Raw genomic sequence first — 15354 nt, 5'->3', positions numbered from 1 at the left:
CAATTACAATTACAATTACAATTTTATTACTTTACAAATTACAAATTTACAAGAGCATTTTTTTAAATTCAATCATCTCTAAAAAAATTGATTTATTAATCTGTGGGACTCGATAATTCCAGGCATTTAGATTCTTTTCCAAACCTTGGCGGAATTTTTTGATAAAAGGAGTCGAAAATATGACCTAGTCATCTCACGTTTACGCATATTTTATAAAGGGTTATAGTAAAGCCAAATGCATTAATACCTTAAACCATGACAAATTTAGAGTCTTTGTCTAAATTTCAAGTGGCAGAACACTGCTGAGGCTAACCGATTTGACTAAATATTTCCTATTGTCATATGTTTCTCGAGTATAAAAAAGTATTAATACGATCCAGAGAAATATTTCAGACTCAGAATTTAACTTCCATGTTAGAGAATACTGTTGTTGCTAAGCGATTTGATTAATTATTTGTTGTGATTTTTCCCCATTGCCCGCAGTACAACCTGTCATCCGCCCAGATTGAGAGGAATAAGACCAAGGAGCAGCTTGAGGAAGAGAAGAAGATCTCCCTGAGCTTCCGTATCAAGCCCCTGGAAATTGACAACCTCGGCGTTGAGAAGTTGAGGAACAAGGCCCAGGAGTTGTGGGACACCATTGTTAAGCTAGAAACTGAAAAGTACGATCTGGAGGAGAGGCAGAAGAGGCAGGAGTACGATGTGAGTGCCCGGTTCCTCGAAAATCAAGCGCTCATTCGAAAATCAAAACTACTATGTAATTCGATACCTCCAGTGCAAAAACTCTCAAAAATCACCCACCGAATCAAATCCGCTCATCTAGTACCATAACGGCTATCTAGATGAGCGGATTTGATTCGTTGAGCGATTGTTGAGCGTTTATGCAGTGGAGGTATCGAATTACAATTCCATTCCTTGGAAGTTCGCACGGCAAGTTTTACCGAGGTTCACGAGAAGTTGCCATTGGAATCAAGGAATCCGGATAGCGTGTTGCAAGGGCGTACCCAGGATCATAACTAGGGGGGAGGGTCTAGGTGGAGGGGGCAAACCAATTTGTGACATTAGTTTATGAGATTATTTCCTTGAAAAAGTATTTTTATTTTAGTTTCATATCTTATACTAATACATATCATTTTCTATGGGTTTAAAGAAAATGTGTTGAGTGTTTTCGTTTAAATTCAGTACTGTTTTTGCTTAAAGACTTTTGCAATTTTTGCTTCAAGGGGGGCAGCTGCCCCTCGCTGGGTACGCCCATGGCATGGTGGACTACGCAGTGGCCCGTAAAGCCAAATATCCATGGTTAAATTTCCGCTCCAGGGGAATTATTTCCCGTGGCAATTAATGTGAATGTGAAAAGTGGTTTTATCCATCATTATTTCCCACCACACTCGATATCATGTTAGGCTAAAGTTACCCAAAGAATCAAAGTAACTCATGTTCAATTAAATACCTATCAGAGTTAATCAAATTAAAGATATGTAACATTAGAATTGAAGGAAATTCAGTGGGAAAAGAGATAGATGATATTTTTGTTTAATTGTTAATCAATTTAAGAGTTCAAAAACTCATTTTAGATATTTTTAGCAAACGAACGATAATTCAATTTTACCTTCAATTCAAAGCAACAATACTTTATTACCACAATAAAACACATTCCTTATTATTGTTGCTGGAACTTAAGTTTTCTGGGAAAAATTCTGAACGTAGTGTATTTTTCTTTACAGCTTAAGGAACTGAAGGAAAGGCAGAAGCAGCAGCTCAGGCACAAAGCCCTGAAGAAGGGTCTGGACCCTGAGTAAGTACCCTATTTTCAATGAACTGTCAGATATACATATTACCAGGTGTCTCATTTTACAATGGATATTCAATCAATGACTAGAACACCGATTTAATTTTCATTTGCTATAATAAGGATTTCAATTTATTTGTAACAATTGGTCTTATAAATTCTTAATTTAATATTTAATATCAATATTTCAATATTTAATGTACTAATTGGCCAGACTCGGTGACGGTGCGATTAAGTCCTCACCTACCCGCCCGAAGGTCTCGGGTTCGAGTCCCGCCTGTGTAGGTGGCCCCTGTCCAGGGCATGGATGTTTGTATTATGGATTGTTGGTGTCAGAAACCCCGTTGAATAAGGCCGTTATGTGCTGTTTACTTGGCAATTGGAAATAAATAAAATAATGTATAACTTGAAGATATTTCATAGCGCAATTTTTAACAATACAGTTGGGTAATTTCTTTTTCCTCGATAAGAATTCCCATAAATTCAAAATTTTCCGGGAATATTTTTCATTAATCTAATTGGCACCAACAGAGTCGAGTGATGATGATGAGGTTTTCCGTATTATATGGAGGACAGCCCTAATTGCTTTTTTTTCTCTTCCTCATTTCAGAGCTCTGACTGGCAAGTACCCTGTAAGTATTTGTTTGCTCTTACCTATGAAAATTCAAATACGATTATGTCTATAGGTCGTGCTCAGTGGATTGATGGGGTGTGTCAATGATGAAATATTTCTTTGCAGCCCATGATCCAGGTTGCCTCCAAGTATGAACGTCGTGTGGACACGAGGTCATACGGTGACAAGAAGAAGCTCTTTGAGGGCGTACGTATCAACATTCCACAAAGCCATTATACATATTGTAAAGATTCAAAAGCTACCTACTATATAATCACTTTGACACGCATAAAATCCTATCTATTTACTTAAATCGGCTTGCAATACACGGAAAATATATTTTAGTTATTTATGACTGTCAAACAAATATTGATTTGTTGGTGATACCTGTATTTTTATTTCAACTCAGTTCTATCCAACTGATTTCCTTGGACTGGGTATTTTCTGTCTCAATGAAAGCAGTAAATTTTGCTTACACGCAAGCCCTCGTTAATCAACTGTATTTTAAAATGATTCCATTTGCTGAAAAAATTAATTGATAGTGTTTGTTCAAAAAATATTTTTTTCAGAGGGTAATCAAGTATTTATTTGAAATACTTAAATGGAGTAATGTTCAATCAGATATTATCTTTTAAGTTGATTTAAGTATTGATGAAAAATGCAATAGATTTAATGATTCCATTCAAGACGTTAATTTTATGAAGTGAGACTGCTAATTCCATTCCAATATTTAAAAATTTCATTCTTTGAAAAAGGGAACTAGTTGAAAAAATTTATAAAGATAGGAGAAAAGTTGGCACCATTTGTCTTGCTTTTTTTGCCACAATGCTGTGTAACCTACAACATTAAAATGTAGACTGAAGAGGTACCCTAACATGGAAAAAGCATTGAACAAAATTCAGGGGGAATGATTCATATTAGCTAGTTTTCTTTGTCTATTTAGACAAAAAAATCCTGTCAAGTCCAAAAAACTTTTATCAAGTTACTTATCCTTTCCTGTGAAAAAAATCGCTGTAGCACAAGAGAATTATTCTTAACTGATCTAGTTTTGAATTTTTCAAAGGATGATTGATGATTATTACTTCGAGTGATTATAAAATTCTCCTTTCTTCTACTCCCCATTCTCTCCCATGTGAAAATCTTTCATGATCTCGCAGGGCTGGGATACCCTTTCATCAGAAGTTAGTGAGAAAATATGGAAAGAAAGATACGAAATGTTTACTAAGAGAAACAAGTGTAAGTAAATCAAAGTATTATTTCTGCTCTGGAGTAACACTCACCCCCGTTGTGTTGTTCCTGTCGATTTCCCCTCATCAATTTACAATTGTGTTATCATCACTTCTGTGCCCCTGCATTCCCCAGTGCAACGATGAATCCCCAAGTTCCTTCAAGTCCACTGAATACTTCCCCTAGGCTTCCCCCCGTCCCTACTTGTACTAGCCGTCCGAAATTTCCCCTATCTCCTTCAACGTGTATAAAAGCCCGAATGTCTATGTTATGCGTCCCTTTCCAAAAATAAAAGTCACATCGGAGATATTCTGCTTTGCATTCCTTGCTGGAGACAAGTAGAGGAAGATGGTACAGTTGGGCTTATGTGCTCCTACAAAGTAATATTTTGACAGCTGAGAACCCACCGCTTAGGGAAAGATTAAGGTCGTCGTATTGAGGGAAAATCACACATCTTAAATCTTTTACCATCCTAAAGCGAGTACGAGTCACCATATTCTCCTACAAAGGATTTGAACTTTTAATTACCAAGTCAAACTATCATATTACTTACGATGAAATACTATACATTGAATAGTGTAGAATTCACATTTGCAAACGTGCTGTTAATTCTATCGAGTTTAAGTTTTTGCGTAAATCTGAGTTCAGATAAATTCAAAATGTAGCGTTAAAACATATTGAAAATGTGATATTTGATACGTAAATAACTTATAAATAATTTGTTTCATAACAGCAAAAACGGTACCAGAGCCTTTATATTGGTTGACTGATAACGAAAGCATTACTTTCATGTCCAGAGATTTCGGCCAAACAAGGCTGCAAAAGCTATGATCCCAAACTTGTAGAAAGTCATCCATACCTTCTACTATTGTAGAAAATCTACCTAAGCTATCATTGTAGAAAATCTAGGGTGTCTGGTAATAAATTAATCGTTTATTTTCAATAAAAATGTAAAATTCCGAATGAATCATCCTCGGAAATCAAAATTCAACCCTTTTTCTTGATCAAGTAAATTTATATAAGAAAGATAGGCAAGGTGCGCGAAGCCCGATTTCACTTCTTCCGAACACTTTTGACTCATGACGTGAAGGAATGCAATCCAAAATGAACATGTCACGAGCCCAGTCACGTGTGTGCAAATTAATCGGACTAACGTTCCTACTTTTTTCCCGTAACGTGATGGGTGCACCTCACAGGGTTTAGAACAACAAAGCAAAGAGAGTTCGGAGAGGCAGTGGGGTGAAAAGTCGGAACAATTCGAACAGCGCCAGAAATGTAAGTCAACACCGGCAGTCGTTTGAACCACCACCTCTTGGAGTTAATTAACAAGCATATCTGTAGAGAGGCAAAAAAAGCGGCGTTGTCACATTTAGCGCTTTCTTATCATGGGTTTGCAGCATTCCAGTAGTTGGTGTACCGCTTAGGCATCAAGATCATTTTGGCAACATATGATTCTTATTTATTTTTATTTTGTCAACTTAAGTAAGGATGCTTCAGCTACGTATGCATTTAGCCTAACACCATGACTTAATTTGCATCCGTTTATCATATGTTGTTTTTTTTTGTTACTACCATTTGCAGTAGAGTATTTGTAACAACATTGCACAGTTTTATTTTTATTTTGTAAATGTTTTTTTTTCTTTTCTTTCTGAATGCACTGATGCGCTAAATTTATTTTTACAAATAAGCAAGTACTTTCGCATTTTTCTTCACTTACTATGCCAAAAAAATCAACCTTTTTACACCTAAGAATATATTTCAAAAGAATTACGATAATCGGCACCGGCGAGAAAACATTAATAAGAGGTATGAATGTACACAGAATTTTTTTTTCAATTTTGCTGAACTGTGGTATCACAATGAATGTGCGAAAACTTCGATCAAAATATGGAAATCGTCTATTTGTGTTACTTGACGTTTCAGATTAAGATTTAATCCATTCCGTGTAATTATTGTTCATTTTTTCATGCGCGGCCAAATAATTCCTTCATTTTCCCATCAGATGAGAAATTTACGTTCAATTTCTGAATAGGAAAAAAAGTATTATTATTTCCTCGATTGTCGAGAAATTAATCCATTAAAGTCGATCAGATTGGGGAAAATTTTTTCGATAAAACTTCAACATGTACATAATTTTATTGACGCTAACACGTTCCATTCACATTGCGAAAATTAAAATTTGCTGTTAAGATGGAAGCAATCAATATCGACCATCAAATTCATATGTACACATACGATGTGCTTGCAGTTAAAAACTAATTTCAAATGATTGCAATAGATAAGCATTCCACTTTTGTTAGACCGAATCAAAACAACTCTTAAAGTAGCTTCCAATGAATTAGCTCATGTGTAATTATTTCTTTTCAATAGAAATTGCTTTAAAAAATGAATTAATTTTTATTTGGCAGAGCGTTTCTCGCTTCGCCTACTTTTTTATCTTTCGTACAAAGTGGCTTATCTACTTAATATTATGAATTTTCATTCCTTATAAATTTATTTGCTACCAAACCATAGCATTAAATGTTTATGTCGATAAACGTCGTTGGAAATCACTATAAAAAATTAACTACGTTATTCCAGTATTAATTCATGCAGCGAATTAAATTATAGGGTTTCAATGTAAAATTTCTTCGCTTCTCGCGCTAATGATGCCCTCGCATATCTTTGTTCGCTGAAGCTTATTACTTGTCATGATTGGCCTGAGAATCTTGGTTGGTACGATAACATCCAAGTTGTGCAAATTTGAAGCAAGATACAAGCTCTTAACACTCATTATTTTTAACTTTCCTGTCTCACATGTCTTATCTTACTCACATCTTCATCTTCCTTCACTGTTCCTAACGAGATTTATATTCATTCCATATATATGTGTGTCCATGTGTCTGCTATAACATAATTTGTAAAATTATGATAATTACTCCTTCGTGTAATTTTTGTTCTCTGTATTGTCAATGAAATCCTTGTCCCTCAAGATTATTTGGAAACCAATTTTCTGCTAGGAGATGTACCACAAGACTATCAGTGTTAAAAATTCTATCTTGTCACTTTTGCTGTTCAACAACAATGTGCCATAACATATTTCAGTTAACGATTTGGGTAAGACACAAATTACGGATGGGCAAAAAATTAATATCAAGAAAAGGGAGTATGGCAAGGTGACAAAGATCACAAATATATTCCACCAAATGTTACAAAATATTTCTAACATTCTATGAAAACCGTGGTACAATCCTCCCACAGAAAATGAGTTTCAAATTGATTATTTTTATTTTGTCTACATTCTTGGCACAAATTTTCAATATTTCACCTTAGTTTGAATGATTTTTAAAATATGCTTTTATTCCAATTTTGATGAAGAAGTATTTAAAAAATTTTTGAATTTGTTTTTCTAAATCACTTCCGAACTAAATTTAATTTATTGTTTATAGAGCCCAATATATAGGTAATGAAGAATTAAAAACAAAGTTATCTTCATTTAATTAAAGTTGAACTGAGACAAGCAACTGCTTGCATTAAAAAAAAGTCAGAATGATGCAAAAAAATGTCACTATTTTGTTTTCATTCCAATTTTGATGAAAATGTAATTTATAAATTGCTGAATTTCTTTATCTAAATCACTACCGACCAAAAGAAATACTAAATCCTTCAGAATGTTTAATATATATCGATGGCTAAGTTCTGACAACACGTACGTCAAATTCGGCTAGTTTGAGACGAAGATCTTAAACGAAGTGTAATAACATTTAAAATAATAAAATACAAGAAAAAACAACTCTTCATTTGCAAATGAATGCTTCTTTTTCAGTTTTATGAACTTTTGGTTTTTAGTTCCAGTGTACAAGTGAAAAAAATCAATCGTTTTTTTGCTCTCCTGAAAAGTTGCTATTTTTGTGATACGTGTAGTTAGTACTTAGCCGACGATATATACTGAAGAAACTGAAACAAATTAGTTTCGTTTCGCAAAAGTTGAACTAAGATGAGAAATATAATCAACTGATTTGGGTGTTACTTAGTGGAACGGTGAAATGTTCATGGTGAAACAAAACCCAGTACTATTCCACAAACTATTATTTTTACTGTATACTAGTTTCCACGTTTACACCGTCATTATCGTTAATGATCGTCATTATCGTTACATTATCGATAATGACTGTGTAAACGTCGAAACTAGTATACAGTTAAAATAAAAGTTCGCGGAATAGAACTGGGTTTTGTTTCACCATGAATAAGATAAGAAAATTTTTGCATCCCAAAAAAGAGGAATAATTTTTAAAAAATAGTTGCCAAGCAAGTTGTTGTTGTTGTCGTTGTGCAATGTGATACTGATGTGTTGATTCGGCAACCGGCAGCCAAGCTGCCCAAGTGGTTCGGCGAGCGCCCAGGCAAGAAGAAGAACGACCCCGAGACTCCCGAGGAGGATGAGCCCAAGGCCGGAGGCGTGGACGACGACCTGGACGAGCCCACGTTCGAACCCCCGGAGCCAGAGCCCGAGGAGGAGGAGGAGGAGGTCGAGGAAGAGGAGGAGGAAGAGGAGGAGGAAGAAGAGGAGGAGGAAGAGGAGGAGGAATAAAGCAAAAGAGGTGGGGGACGTCCCATTCAACGCCAGCCATGTCGCTTGAGGGACAATTAGATTGAGCAACGAGAAATGACAATATGATGAGTTTTCCTGGATATCAGACAATAGGGTGGTTTCCTTTTATTTTTTATAGCCAAAATCGAAAGATTATTATTCCTGGAGTTCGCATTTCACGCTCTTAGATTTTCGAATGACGATATCTATTTTTCGCGATTAAAAGAGAAGTGAAAATTTTCAAGCGCGCGAAAACGCGACGGCTAAGTATGAATGCTGGGAAAACCCCGTGTGACGTCATTCTGGTTCCCCCTGTCGTCGTGCGAGTTGACCTTGGGGCGAGACTTTGAGCGCTGATACGATGCAGGTTGCTAGCATGTAGCAGAGTACCCTGCTAGCTGGTAGCGCCTGACTTAAATAAGGATTATTTATACCCTGTCAAAAGAAGGAACTATTTCGAACTTATGCAATTTTAATATGTGATTAACAAGAAATATTTCCCTGACCTCTGTACGTCATGTTAATCTCAGACGTTGTAAAACTCCTGACTACTCGTATAGAATCTAGGTCCCTGTGACGTCACGTGGAGTGGCATCGCATGGGCGCCAATGTGGCCTTTTTAAAATGAGGTTAAAATTGACCATTGCCATTCGTCTAAACTGGGATTTCTAAAACCAAAAATTTGTATATTATGAATACACTAATGGTGGGTAACGAATCGCAAACAATGCCTTTCGTTTTCTTTGATGAAGGAAACTACCCTATTACTTATACCTCTTATTTTTATCAGAGCGCGACCCGGGTTCCAATGAATTATCATCATCTTCAGGCGCAAATTATGATTTGTTTATCTTATTATTGTTACTTCGTTACTTGATGAATTTCAAAACGGACGCCAGAATAGGGGAAAAGGATGGGTAGAGATGTTCATTTATATGATTAGGTACTGTTCTGACTTTCAATAATTTTTAAAATCTCTAACTGCTCCCTAGAGTCCAGTTCACGGCGGTCATTGCAAAACTTTAAAATATTCATTTTAAAATCGCTCCTATGAAAGTTGCATGTTAAGTGTTTAGCAAAATCAAGTAACTAGGTAAAATAATCATAATTAAGGCTAATAAAGGTAAACAAATGATAATATGCGGCTGAAGATGATGATAATTCAGTGAAACCCGGGTCGCGCTCTGTAAAAAATAAGTGGTATAAGTAATTGTGAGATATCCAGGAAATATTGTAATGGAATACCACAAAGTTAGTCAAAAGTTAGTAAATTTTGTTCGCATCATCCCCGTCATGCTTAACATTTCCCGTGATGCAAAGAGCAAAGTGTTTTTCGCGGGAATGAAAGATCCATTTTTTTATTAATTATTATAAAAAGAAATCGTCAATACAATTTCGGCAAGTGGCAAATGCATACTCCGAACCATAGATTCGATTGCCTTAGATATTTATTTTCTCCTTTTAATTTTTATTTTTGTGGAAAGATTGATGTTTACGACTGAAATCCAATAAGTGGCACTAATTCAAGTGACGCAAAATATGAATGCCAATTTTAGTTACTAGGAAAACTACTTGCTATCTCCGGAAACGACTTTCAAAAAGCGAGCATTCATTTCTTTGTATGGGAGTCTTGCCCTGAATTCTCGATGTAAATGTTATATTTATAGTTATAATGGAGTAGATTTCTATGCGGGCAGCACAAGTAAAAAGATTTTCACATAACTTCAAAAATTATGAAGACTTACAAAGTACTTAACCGAATTTTTCAAAGCGACTCGTTTTACCCGCAAAATAAATCTTGAAACAATGCACTTAAAATATGTTGTAAAATTTTGATTGTGCATTGTTAATCATAAATTGCTTATGAAACTATATAAAAAACTAGCAGTCTAGCCACATGCCAACATTAATCGATATTTAAAATTGTAGGGCTTGTGTTCTTGCGCTAAATGTAGTTATTGTGAAAGTGCTTTGAAAGCTTCGGGAAAATAGTTAGCGAATGTGACCTTTTAAGTGTTATAGTTTTTCTGCGTCATATATTTTGTTGTTATAACAAACGCTTCATGATTACAACTAATGTATATGAACATTAAACGTAATAAGATTTTAATGGTGTCCTACTCTTATTGCTAAACATGAGTACTTGTCGTCAACAGTATACTCCGATGACACAAAATAATTATTCACTTTGCAATTTTAATATAAGTAGAATTGATGAATGATATAATGTATTGTCTTGTTTAATTTCAGGCCCATGCACCTCAGCTGTCCTCATCTACTTCTCTTCTCATTTGCAATCTGCTGAACATTGTGGCACTTCGATCGGATAATTTATGTTTCTTTAAATATATTTTTCAAAATGTAAGCTAATAATGTTGTATTCCACAAGCCAGTTCACCAACGGGCAACGTCAAGCATGTCAAATATTCTTTAGGCAGATAATAATGTCAAACTGCAAACTGAATAAACAAATTTGACTGACACCTAAAACCAGTTGTTTAATTCTTATCCTTGAAACCTAAACCGTGATTAATATAAAATCTTCAAGAATAGTAGGATCAACAACATGTAACATCGGACAGAAAGGTCGGAGCTTTACCACCCGGATGAGAGGAGACAGGAAATGCTGGGAAAAAGGAGACACCTCCTCTCTCGTGGCGAAACATCTCCTTAAAGAGTTCACGTGTATTTGACCCGGAGATTGACACTATCTCCGGGTAAGTATAATACGAAATACACTTGTGTAAAAGTGCCATCTGTTGTTTGTTTACTCAAGATGCCCTTCCACAGTATTATTATTATTAAATTGTTAAAGTAGTTTTTCCTGGAAATACACAATTACTTATACCCAGTGGCGGCTGGTGGTAATTTATCTAGGGTGTGCATTAGAGCAGATATAGGATGATTTAATTATATTATGTTAATTCTAATCCATGAGCGTCATATTTCGTCGTAATAGAATACATAGCAAGCAAAACATATCACTGGTACACTCTACCCTTAAAATTGCATGAACAGAAATAATATTAGCATGTATGAAAATAATTATTCTCAACACACCTTTACAAGTGACGGTAGTTGAAATTCATTCTCTTTTCCTTACACACTATGAGGAAGTAGTGTAGAAAACGGCTATACAGATGGCTCTGTAGACGGACTAGGATCCTGGGCGCAGGTAGTGTAGGTGGCGGCTACACCACTACACTACCTGCTAGTCAGTCACCAAAAACATGCGCGTGCGCATTCGCATGGTTTTGAGTCTGCTCCCATCGCCCCTTTGTACAGCACATACCTGGTCCCGCCAGAGCTCCCTGAAGCGATCGCACAGACCGAAAATGCGCCCGGCATGATGCCACGGGATCGCACAATTGTAGAGCGGTGAATTCGAAAAGGAGATAGCTGTAGCGTTCGGAGGCTCATGTTTCTTGCATATGCAGACAGTACTTTTATCCTTCGCGTTGCAAAGGAATAGTTTTCTTTTATAATTTATTCATCTTTGGGTGTGCACTTGCTAACATGCGTATACGCACGCGCCGCCACTGCAGTTATACCACTTTTTTAATATAAGAGCGCGAATAATTATGATTAGCGCCTGATGATGATGATAATTCATTGAAACTCGGGTCGCGCGCTTATATAAAAAAAAGTGGTATAAGTAATTGTGTATATCCAGGAAAAACTTATAATGGAATACCACGAAGTAAACCAAGAGTTATAGTGAATTTTGTTACAAGTAGGCCATTGGCCTGGTGGTAACATTTGCATATGACGCAAAAACAATAGAAAACATTATAAAAAGTCCTTGGTCCCTAATTCTTCAACCGCTTTTTAAAACTATGTAAATTTTTCGGGAAGGACTCAAATAGTTTTGCTGGTCGGTCGTTCCAGTCCCTTGTGGTCCTATTCAAGAAGGAGAACTGCTTTGCATTTGTCCTTTGTGATCGGCTCTTTATCTTGAACTGGTGATCGCTTTTTCCAACAAAGCTGGGTTTTGATATCTCCTTCCCAAATTCTTTCCATGCTTTTTCCCCACTCATTATTCTAAACATGCCACATAGCCTGCTTCTTTTCCTCCTCTCTTGTAAACTCTCCCACCTTAGAACTCGGAGCATTTCTGAAACACTTTCCGTTTTTTTATGCTTTCCCAACACATACCTAGCAGCTTTTCTCTGCACCTTCTCCAATTTCATATCGCCACAGTAGGAATGCCGACGGCAAATCGCTCTATTGTGGTGATATTTTTCCATCAAGGGCTTGGTACAATAGGGATTAAAATTCTCTTTCATTAAGCTCCTCCGTTTTTTCTTACTATGGGCCATACTTTTGTCTACTCTGGTATTTCAAACAAAACATTTCATTTTACAATTTAAAACCGTTTTTTTTTTCTTCAGTTATTCTGATATCTTATTCATCATTTTCATAATAGTATTCTGGTCTACCTATAAATCCTTACGTACATTAACATTTCTTAATTATTTTTAGACCAAGATCTACCCTATGTAAACGGCAACAGTATTTATCACTATTCCTTTGGAATTATTCCTTATTCCTATACAGCATTCCACCCTATTCCACGTCCAGGACACAGTATTTATTGGAAAAAAACATCTTAAATATATCAGTTCTGCTATCCTTGGTTTTTCGGTCTATTTCCATGTTATTATCCTTGTGATCGTTACTAGAATAGTAATTTGGCTCTCTCAAAATATCTTGAATGTCAGGTAAAATGTATTCCACTTGAAATTTCCGCATAATATTTCATCTTAATTTTTCATTTCAATCGGTTAGACTTTCCCTTTCAAAATTCCTAAATAATTCCCTTGTAGCATAGAGTAAGTATATATTATATATATACGTTATACTTACTCTATGCTTGTAGCGACTACCGCCGTGGAAACGACTAGCACAGGGACACCTATATTCTGACACTCAACGTATAAGTTATGTCTGCCACCGAATCACGTTGAAGGAAAAAAAAACATAATCCAATCCCTTAGCAACAGGACAACATTTAGTTATAAATTCATGGGAAACATTCACAGCATGAAACTGTGGACAGAAATACACAGAGATTAATATCACTAGTATATATTAGTGCTGAAGAAAAGACAAAGGTGCATGATTGGACTGATTGCTGGGCCTCCGGGTTGGTACAGTGAGTGCAGACTGATCCATCGGTAAAATCCTGAGATGACTATTAATTTCAGTGCTATGAAATTGAAATTAATAGCCTATTAAATGAAATGCACGGTTTCCCGATGGGTGCAAATTGACTAGTACCAGTATAGACAGCCCACACATCTCACAAGCATATTTCTGGCATAGCGGACATGAAGATTTTTTTTCCAGGATCAATAGTCACCACCCTCTGACGAGTGTAAATTTCAAGGTCCAACATTGTTTCCATGAAACCAGTCACGTCAACCACCTTTAATCCTTTGCGTACCATTCGCGATAGTTCTGTTCCAACATATTTCTTAAGTTCAGCTTAGCTTATCACGCCGGACACTGTACCTTTTATTTCTTAAGTTTTCAATGCTATCACATCCACCATTATTGATTGACGGAAAGTTCTCAAAAACTACGTCTTATCTGTTTTAGCACAATAATATAAGACTTCCCATCACAATGTAATGACAGGTTCAAGAAAATGCCAGGATGAATCCTTTTCGGGAGGGAAAAAATGATCGTGTGATTTAGGCCTTAGGGATAAACGTGAAGAAATAAAAAAGGCAATAGAACTTTTGAATAGGGGGCCAGACAGTATCTAATGAAGATAAGAAAAGAATATATGACACGATAGTGAAACGAATAGTCAATTACAGCAGTCAAGTATGGTCTCTTACGGAAAAATCCGAAAACCTACAATTAAACACGAAACTGAACTTTTGTAGAAGAGTAGCCAGCAACTGAATCAAAAAGAAAGGATTAGGAATTTAGGGATTAGGGAGATTATGGATATAAGCGACACAATAGTTGACGCATCAATATCGTATCAAGACGTAATCGTATCAATTTGACGTATCAAGCGACACAATATTTGACTCATACCAGACGAATGGGAAAAGCAAGATCCACGAAGCGAATGTTGAAGTGGATACCAGAAGAAAGGCGTCGGAGATGAGGCAGTGAAAGGAAAAGACGGGTGAAAGGGATGCGGAAAGAGATTGCAAAAAGAGGATTGGAAATTTGGAAGGATTGAGAGGCATTGGGATTTTGGAGTCGTAGAACGTCATACACCCATACATACTGTAACGTTTTTTATTTTTCTTTGGTTTACTCCACTTTCAAATACACTTTAAATAAATCAATCTCGGGAGAGACACCCGTCGGCCATCACTCTTACAATGCAACCCCTCTTTCCATACACCTCCTCCCGCGCCGTCCACAACCACAACAATCACCTCCCTCCACCTCTGCTGCTTATTATTACCTTCCCCGGTTCACGCGTAGCCACCGAGAGACAAGGTCTGAGCAACCAGCCGTGACGTCACGACGAGAAGGGTTAGATTATTGCCACTCGTCGTTCGCTTGAACGATCGCAACTGGAGTGAGCGTAATTCTTTCTAATTAGATAGTAGAATTCCTTCGCATTTACTTTGCTACGTTAAAATATTTACCATAAATATTTCAGGTTTACTTTATTCAGCTCTTAACGTCCTTATATATTTACGATTGCAAACTAAACCACCGAAAGTTAGCAAACGCAATGCTCGAACTTCTTGTTCAATAACACATTTTTGCTGCGGGGAATCCTTTGAAAAGCAACAGCTCATTAGTTTTCTCCAAATATATGATAAATTATTCCACGAGACGTTAATTAATACGTTTTAAAATCTGATCGGAATGAAGTAGCTGGCAAAGGCTTTAACCAAAATTCTCAGTATATCACTCCGGTAGCTGTAGACATCTCACTTACTTGACGACCTCCTATCCGAAATTGATTATCTGGATACCATGGACCTGTTTAAAAATAAAGGTCATAGGGGAGTGGAAGTGATGCATAAATAAGGATGTCAACAGTTGCGTATGAAGATGTTTATTATTATCATCAAAACTCGAGTGTAATTGTACACATCACAGAGGACATTCTCAAATGCGGCTGCACACATTTCCCTGGTACTTTTACTTTTAAGCAGAAGTTGAGAGATAGAG

At 36.4% G+C, this 15354-nt stretch overlaps 1 protein-coding gene across 9 annotated transcripts in view; it reads left to right on the top strand.

The window, feature by feature from the left end:
* The window catches only part of LOC124162055 (troponin T), a 40462-nt gene extending 29773 nt beyond the window's left edge, over positions 1-10689 (top strand). For 7 of the 9 annotated variants that reach the window (XM_046538403.1, XM_046538402.1, XM_046538401.1 and 4 more), the window contains 7 exons: positions 484-702; positions 1725-1795; positions 2400-2421; positions 2529-2609; positions 3560-3638; positions 7979-8209; positions 10450-10689. In XM_046538403.1, the coding sequence (XP_046394359.1) occupies positions 484-702; positions 1725-1795; positions 2400-2421; positions 2529-2609; positions 3560-3638; positions 7979-8199 (693 nt within the window). In that variant the 3' untranslated portion in view covers positions 8200-8209; positions 10450-10689. Of the gene's footprint in view, positions 1-483; positions 703-1724; positions 1796-2399; positions 2422-2528; positions 2610-3559; positions 3639-4825; positions 4905-7978; positions 8210-10449 lie in introns of all 9 variants that reach the window. The other 2 variants (XM_046538396.1, XM_046538394.1) reach the window with 1 other exon arrangement.
* Positions 10690-15354: the final 4665 nt, after the last annotated feature.

The sequence above is a fragment of the Ischnura elegans genome, chromosome 7, assembly GCF_921293095.1.
Source record: "Ischnura elegans chromosome 7, ioIscEleg1.1, whole genome shotgun sequence".
Taxonomy (NCBI): Eukaryota; Metazoa; Arthropoda; class Insecta; order Odonata; family Coenagrionidae; genus Ischnura; species Ischnura elegans.
The sequence above is the reverse complement of the archived record's forward strand: the minus strand, read 5'-3'. Positions and strand labels throughout refer to the sequence as shown.